The following is an 8,586-nucleotide window of genomic DNA, read 5'->3' on the forward strand; positions in this document are numbered from 1 at the left end:
TTTTACTTTAGTGTTGCTCTTTAATCCTTTTAAGTGTTCTCAGTCACTTTATCTCATCAACACACACACACACACACACACACACACACACACACACACACACACACACACACACACGTTACGATAATTCACATAGCCACTGATTCAGAAACGAGTGATTGCGGTTGTATAAACTGTCACATGACACTCTGTCTCTCAGTCTGTATACGTACACAATCAGTGGTCAACAGTCCAGTCTTATTACCAGCACTGACATCACTCAATATGCAGGGGAAGATGTGGCACAAAAGTGTTGTTGTAGGCTCTGTGAATGTTCATTCCTCTAAAAAAAAAAAAAAAAAAAAAAAAAAAAAAGACCTCCAATATTGCCCCCTATTGGACAAATCTGCCCTGTGAAACTCTGGCTAATAAGTTTTATGTTTGTTTCATCCCTTAGAGATCAACAACGGTGTTGGGAGCACAGGTGAGCATTTTATGGAGCTCAAAATAATTAATTTAGACCGAGTTGCTTTTTGAACATTCATCTCCACTAGCAATGTAAATTTATATTTTAATACTCTTTAGCATTTTGTTCATTTAAAATGAAATTGTGTTTATTTTAAGTGGCCTTTATATTCTTTACAATCCTGGTTTAATTAAATAGTACCAGTGCAGTATATAATAAAAACAACTATAGTCATCTTTAAATATGCTGCCTAATCTATGCAGGTCCACATTTACAGTCTAATTTCATAAGTATTTATTTATATTCATTCTGCACTTACTTCCAACACTCAGTTTGGTTCTCCACTTAACATACACCATTAAAATTAATTCTCATTCAGTGTAAAAATCTCACTATAATTTTGAGAGCATCAAGTTTTAATTAAAACATGATAATTATGATATGTATATTTTAATGTCCCTAATCGAGCAACATCAATTTCAAACTCTTAAAGATTGCGCAAATTCTGTTATATTAAGTGCCCCGATATCTGACTATAACCAATTTTGTCAGTGAAAATAGTCTGAAACAAAGTCACAGCTGAGCCGCATCAGCTGTGTTTTGTTTATGAATGAACGTGCGTTTTTAAACAAATGAGTCACTGATTCAGTTACACATTCAGTCGCTTGCTTCATTCCCAAATTAATGATTCGGTGATAAAATGAGTGACTTACTGCCATCTGCTGACAGTTAGTTTCATTTTTAAAGTTTTGTTTTCATTTTATCTTTTATTTTATTTAAATCATTTTATATTTCTATATTCAGAATGTTGTCTTTGACATTTTTGTATTATTTTGTATTATTAACATTTATCTCAACATGAATTGTATGTATGCTGAATTTTTAAATCATTATACTGAACGTTTAAATCATTATCTGCTTCAAAATGATGTTAACGAAATAGTTGAAACATGCATTTAGCCTCTACGAATAAAAACACTATAACAAAAGAGCATAAACAGTGATTAACTGTAAGGCAAATTATATGTATAACCATAAATATTTATTCAGATTTCAGAATGAGCATTTTGTCATTTGTAAACATGGTGAACGTCCAATGTTCATCTGATGTTCGTGCCTGTATATGAACGTAACTTTTTAATAAGCAGAGGAAATTCCTTAGGACGTTTGCGTTGTGAGAATGTACAGCGAGACGTCAGATACGAAAACGCTGACTTAAGTGATGTTTTCTCATTAATATCATATAATTTCCTATTAATTCAATAGAATGTTTGCGAGTACTAGGGAATAGCAATGTGGCGACGCAGTGGCTTCACTTCTGTGACGTCACAGCCTCAGTTCAAGGAAAAGTGTATCCCCACAGTATATCTGTCAATCTGTCAGAATCAATCATGCAAATCTAATTAAAAGGAATGAGGTATAATAACAATATTTCTAATCATATTCAAATATTTTAACAATATTCAAGACGAATAAAACCAAATACAAAGAAAGAAATGAATAATGTATTACTGCCCCCTACTGGATTGTGAAACTATGATAAAATTGGATCCACGTAACCTGTGCAGTGTTGCCCAGCTCCTGAACTTAATCTACATTCAGATATGAAAAGCACGAGTTTTGCATAAGCAACTGATCGACAGTGATTTTGAGACGCAGGATGGTGAGTTTAACTGGAAGTTATTTAACATAACAACAGACTTTTATGTATGTTCTATTTTAAACCCTAAATATGACAGAAATTAGAAGAGTAGCCTACAAACCGAGTCTCTGAAGACACTTTGCATTGAACTGCATGCTTCAGTACACTGGAGGTCTTTATAGATCTGTGAGTTTTTGATTTTATGACTGACAGCTCATAACAGATCATAAAGCACTCGATGACTTTAACAACCTTCATTATATCATACAGAAATTCATATCATTGGTCAAGTCTTTAGTTGTCATTGTGTCTATTTAAATGTAAAAAAAAAAAAAAAAAAACCTTAGTCCTTAGCCTGGCAGACATAATTAGGCTAAGTGTGAGACTTTTAAATGTGCTCATCAACTTTATATTATTCTGTTTTCTGTGTCTTTCTTCAGGTTCTGGTACCAATCAGATTCCTGGAGAAGCTCCTTCACTCCTGAACTACTACACATCAGAAAGAGCTTAAGGTGTTTCTACAGTGGCAGTGTAAGTGGAAACCACATGGATTTTACTCTGACCATCACTGGAGTCCAGCCTGAAGATTCAGGAGTTTATTACTGATAGAGTCTACATGGCATCCCAGACTTGGTGTTCACACAGTGTAAAATCATCATACAAAAACCTCCTTAGGTGAGACTGCAATTCTGCAGCTATGATCTTCTACAGATGTTGATGTTGAAGATCATTACTCACCTCGCTGACAAACACGCATGTACACACAGAGATTCTTTAATGCTTCTCAGCTGTTGATGTTTATTATTAGCACACTCCACATTCTACATATGTTATTAATACCAAACACCAGAATGTTTCAAATAGGTTTCCACTTGAACTACAATCCATCCAAACTTGATGAAAGCAAACTCACCATGGCGAAGCAACTCCTCAAATTCATGCTTTAACTAACAATATGAATAGTCCAGTTCAGTGTGAAATAAGCCAGAATCCCTTTTGTATTATTTTCTTGTGATGTTGATATTCAACTCCATTCATATGAATGAAAAAAAACATTTAAACTAATAAAATGTAAAGAAAATTAATAAAACACAAAAAAATTAAAAATGGACAAATTAATACAAATTAATGATTCAAAAAGCTTTTATTTGGCAAAAATAAAAACATTAAAATAACTCATAATAAAACTCATCATACGTGTTAAAGAAGGCTTAAAGAAAGTACACAATGTTGTTTGTCCATTAGCCCATTGGTTCTTTGAGTATAAATTAATAATTATGCATGCCGGTAATCTATTTCTGTGTGTACTTCACTGGTCATTATCGCACTGCTGTGTGTTGAGGCTTTTGGTCATTGCATTGTGGGACGGGTGAGTGGCTTTACAGCTGACGGTTTTTACTCTGCTCCACTCACTCTCAGTGAGGCTCAGGCTGCTGCTCCAGCTGTACAGTCCATCCTTCTGCAGCTGACTGGGACTCAGATTGACACCAGAGCTCCTGCCGCAGCCGTTCACCTTCCAGCTCAGCTTCCAGTCAGAGGGGAATCTGCACTCAAAAAAATGGTTTTGTGCCACTGTTCATTTTACCCAGGTATTTATTGTTAAAGCAACACAAGTGTATTTCTTTTTCCACCAAAACACTATTGTATTGTGCTCTATTAATTTTAACTGTTTAAGTGTCGATTTTACTTGATTATCAATCGTTAAACTAACGTAAACGGTTTAATTTCGCCGTTCAAAAAACCGGATATGACGTTTCCAACGCATTTTATGAAGACGGCGCGAAGGAGGTGAATCATGGCGTCGGAGCTAGAAGTACCAGTCAGGTAAGAAAATCTAAAGACTTCTTTGTGTTAAGTCAAAAACTTTAATTTCTGTAAGTGTTTTAGTATGCTTTTAGTGTTGTTTTGCAGACGAGTTTAACGGGTATATTGCGCCGTTAATAGATGATTTCGTGCGGTTGGGATGTGAACGCGCATATGGACTGTAGTGTATTTGTACGTGTGCTTGTGGAACAGAGGATGCGGCGAATTATTAAAATTCAAAGTGCTTTTCGTCTTATTAATGATATATAGGCAGTTAAATAAAACCTTCCTGTGCTCTCTCTAGGCTATTCAAGTCCCAGTAAAATTACCGTTAGCTAAAGCACGAAAGCAAGTACAAACAATGCCACATTCGACTGCTGCATACTTTTAACATTTTATCTGCTATTCGTTTTTATAACAGCATACATCTGATCACTGGTTTCTTCATCACTGCCTAATTTTGGCGAAATGAAGGAATGTCACAACTTTACTGACGGAGAAAAAAAGTTTTGGCTAAGGTAAGTGAACCGCTGTATTGCCTTTTCATCCTTTATAAACAAAAGTAATAAGGGTATTTTGCATTTTCTGTTTTAGAGGAATGCACGCAGTTGTAAATGTGAACTGGTGGATGGTTATAAGAAGCTGATGTGTCTTCTAGAAATCTAAACAAGTAAAACACTAAGATATATTGATATGTTATATGTTAATACATTTATGTATGCATGTATTTGTGTGTGTGTATATATGAAGAGTTCATGTATTTATTTGTATATATTAAGAGTTAATTTGCAAGAACAGATAACTCTGTTTTTGTTTTTGTTTTTTAAATAATTATTCTGCATTCCAAGTAATATCAATCAAACTGGTTGGTTGGTTTATTTTGAATGAATATTAATAGCTCAAAAATACAGCTAACTAACACAATAAAACACAAAAAACAAACAAACAAAAAAAACAACAACACACACATACAATAAAAAACATGTTTTATGAATATTAATAAAAACTGATTTATTTGTTTTTGCAAATGAACTCTTCATATGTATATGTTTGTGTGTGTGTGTGTGTGTGTGTGTGTGTGTGTGTGTGTATTTAATGGGTACTTTTGACTCATTCCTTTTCTTAAAAATGGTTTGAAGGCAGAAATGTGATGTTTATCATTTTATAAACTTAATGTTTTTGTGAAAAGCTGTGCCTGAACTATAAATCATGCTTTTTACAGTCATTTTATGACTTTAAATATGCTCCAGATCATGTCCACCCTTTTGGAATAATATACATGACAATAATCACACAAATTTTTTGATCACTGAATTTGTCTTTGCTGTTAAACTATATATGGGTGCTCTTGTAACAAATTGTACTTCATGTGTTTACAGATTTGTGCAGAATATGAGACAGACAGAATAACCATAGGTCCATTAGTGTCAGCTGTCTTTGCCAATGGGTGGATCGACACTGCAAAACTTATGAAGATGATTGCAAACCGAAGAAGAGACCTTGGACAAAGCATTAAACCCTCTTGGTCCCCACTACACAGGTAAGAACAGCTACACTCAACAAAAACTTTTGTAATCATGTTAAAGGGGTCATCAGATGCTGTTGATATGATTCTTCAGAGTCTTAATGAGAAGTCCATAGCATACTTTTGTTAAAATTTCTCAGTGGTAGTGTAAAAAACACCCATTTTACCATATCAAAATCAGCCCTTTTCAGAGTGGGCCATTCTGTTGCATGTTCCTTTAAATACAATAATGGTGGTCAGACTGTTCTCAGCTCTCACTCGGCTCATTTAGGGCAGGTCTAAGATAAGACGGTCATGTAAATCAACTATTGTGGGAGCGGCCTTGATCGGTGTGACATCACACCAACTAGAAGCTGAGAATGACCTGATTTGAAAAAGGGCATATTACTTATAATGATTAAAAAATACCACTGGGTGGATTTTTATCATCATAGGGTGGTTGTGTACACATACTGTCAACATGCATATATGTTCAAACAACATGTAAAAGTGAGTTTTGGATCAGATGACCCCTTTAAAACATTGCCTCACCAGTCACTGAGTTTTAGGGTTATGGTCATAGGCATTAACAAAAAAGACAGATGTAATAAGAATTGGGTTATTAATATAGTAAATATAACATATATGGTATTACTGTAAACTGACAGATATTGCGAATACATTAGCTTCCCAAAAACAATACATTCTAAAGCAAGGCAGGCGTGTCAAACCTGCTCTTGGAGAGCCAGTGTTCTGGAGTTTAGCTCCAACACCCCTGCCTGGAACTTTTAGTAAGACTTTGATTAGCAAACCTGTAAGACCTTCATTCATCTTCAAAATACAAATTAAGATATTTTTGATAAAATCAGAGAGCTTTCTGACCCTGCATAGACACCAACACAACAGAAATATTCCCAAGCCCCGAAACGTAGTAAGGACTTTGATATAATAGTCCATGTGACATCAGTGGTTCAACCATAATTTTACAAAGCTACAAGAATACTTTTTATGGGTAAAGAAAACAAAAATGACTACTTTATTTAACAATTCTTCTCCTCCAAATCACGTATTTTGCCATTATGGAGGGTATAACGATGTATGCACATTGCTTTCCTCTGCAAGCAAACAAGGCCCAGCGCATACATGTTCTACGTCAGAAGAATCACACGCATGCGTTATGCGAAGAGGTACTCTCGATAATGGCAGAAGACGCAATTTGGAGAAGAATTGTTGAGTAAAGTCAATATTTTTGTTTTCTTTGCACACAAAAAGTATTCTCACTGCTTTGTAAAATTATGGTTGAACCACTGATTTTTACAGTTTTACTGGTGTCCTTACTACGTTTCTGGGTCTGGGAGCATTACTGTCTATGCCGGGTCAGAAAGCTCTCAGATTTCATCAAAAATATCTTTATTTGTTTTCTGAAGATGAATGAAGGTCTTGTGGGTTTGGAACGACATGAGGGTGAGTAATTAATGACAGAATTTTCATTTTTGGGTGAACTATCCCTTTAATTGGTAATATTGCTAAACTCTGCAGGACAGTGACTTTCTGTGCTGATCTGGTCCAGTACTGTTATAGTTTTATTTTCCACTGTAATGTTAGTTAGAATTCTATCTGAACTGCTTGTCTGTATTTCCCGTAAGGAAATGATCAGACAGAATAATAATGACATTTTTCAAATGTGTTTTTTTTTTTTTTTTTTTTTTTTTTTTAGAAAAATGTAAAGGCTAAATCTCATGAATTTTGTTGTTGTCTGCATCTTTAGACTAATGACGTTGAAGTACCCAAATGAAGACACTAGCAGTGTTATTATGGAGTATATGGTAAGTTGTTTTATTTATTAATTTATTTATTTATTGGTATTTTCAAGGATGATAAATGCTAAGGTAAATTTAATACGCAAGAATTTGAGTACACCATTCTTTTCAATATCCTCTCTAGGATACAGACGTTGGCAGCACTCAGGAGGTGATCCAGAGGAATCATGGGAATCTATGTCATACGATTTGAAGGTGCAGACATTGAAGACAGCCCAGCAGATGTTGGAATGTTGGAAGATAAAGTTCTTCAGGACCTTAGCAGTAAACCCTATGAAAAAACATGTTGCTGGGACTGAAATAGGGACTAAACTTGAACTCCTGAAATCAGGTACATATTTGGAGTAGTGCAGAAGTTATTTCTGGAGCCAGTTCCTGTTCCTGGATTAAGGTTTGATTGGTTACCTTTATATGCCAATTAGAAAATGACAGTAGTTTAATATTTCTGTAATTTTGTAATGTGGTTGTAACTGTAATTGTTGCTCTTGTTTAACAAATACACTTGATCATTTGTGACATCTTGTCTTTTGTGATTCATTGCAAAATAATCACACAAAAAATGCTTTGTTGAAGGGAGTAACTTTAACTTGAAATCATTTAGTTAAAGTAACTAGAACCAATTGGATGGAACCACTGTCCATAATTTAAATGAGTTGTCTGAAACAAACCTCCTTATGTTGATAAAGTGAAACATATTTGGCCAGTTTTTCATAAACCAAAACATGTTCACTAAACTTAACCGGTTTAAGTTACAGGGAAGTGAATAAATTGAGTTGGTTGGACATTACTATTTCACATAAATTCTTCCTCATTCGGCTGTGTTGTCACAGCACAAAGAGTTTGCATAGATTCAAAAAATTCCATTCATGTTCATCAAAAACAATTTGGTTGTGTGGAACCACTGTCCACAATTCAATTAAGTAGGTTTAAAGAATCATTTTTTTGAGTGTGTAGCCTTACCCTGCTGCAGCTCATCTCTGGAGGGTGTGAGAGAGGTACGAGTCGCAGCTAGAGAGAGAGAGAGATGAAAATTGTGAACTATCAGTCTTCTGAACCCCCCCAGCTCTATCAGTCATTCTGAGTGTCTTTCACTTCCCTTTAAGAGATTCAGAGTTAATCAAGCAGATCTGAGTACAGTCCATAAAAACACATTTACTGACTCATATTTTGACTCAGATTTTTGATAATCAGTAATCATTATAATATATGGTAACACTTTGCAATAAGGTTTCATTTGTTAACCTTAGAAAACTATAGTTAACACAAACTAACATTGAAATAATACTACAAAAGCATTTAATAATCTTAGTTAATGTTAATTTCAACATAAAATGAAATTAAAAAAAAGTTTTGTAGAACAAATTTATTTAAT

At 34.5% G+C, this 8,586-nt stretch overlaps 1 gene segment (V, D, J or C); it reads right to left on the reverse strand.

Annotated features, from left to right (window-relative positions):
- Window positions 1-3,396: 3,396 nt before the first annotated feature.
- Window positions 3,397-8,222, reverse strand: LOC127159454 (immunoglobulin kappa constant-like; the record flags this gene model as incomplete). The annotated part of the segment is given in 3 exon segments: window positions 3,397-3,631; window positions 5,152-5,175; window positions 8,165-8,222. Coding segments are annotated over 3 exon segments (317 nt in total), but the record flags the coding sequence as incomplete, so codon positions are not given.
- Window positions 8,223-8,586: the final 364 nt, after the last annotated feature.

This window comes from Labeo rohita, unplaced genomic scaffold, assembly GCF_022985175.1.
Source record: "Labeo rohita strain BAU-BD-2019 unplaced genomic scaffold, IGBB_LRoh.1.0 scaffold_2178, whole genome shotgun sequence".
In the NCBI taxonomy this organism is placed as follows: Eukaryota; Metazoa; Chordata; class Actinopteri; order Cypriniformes; family Cyprinidae; genus Labeo; species Labeo rohita.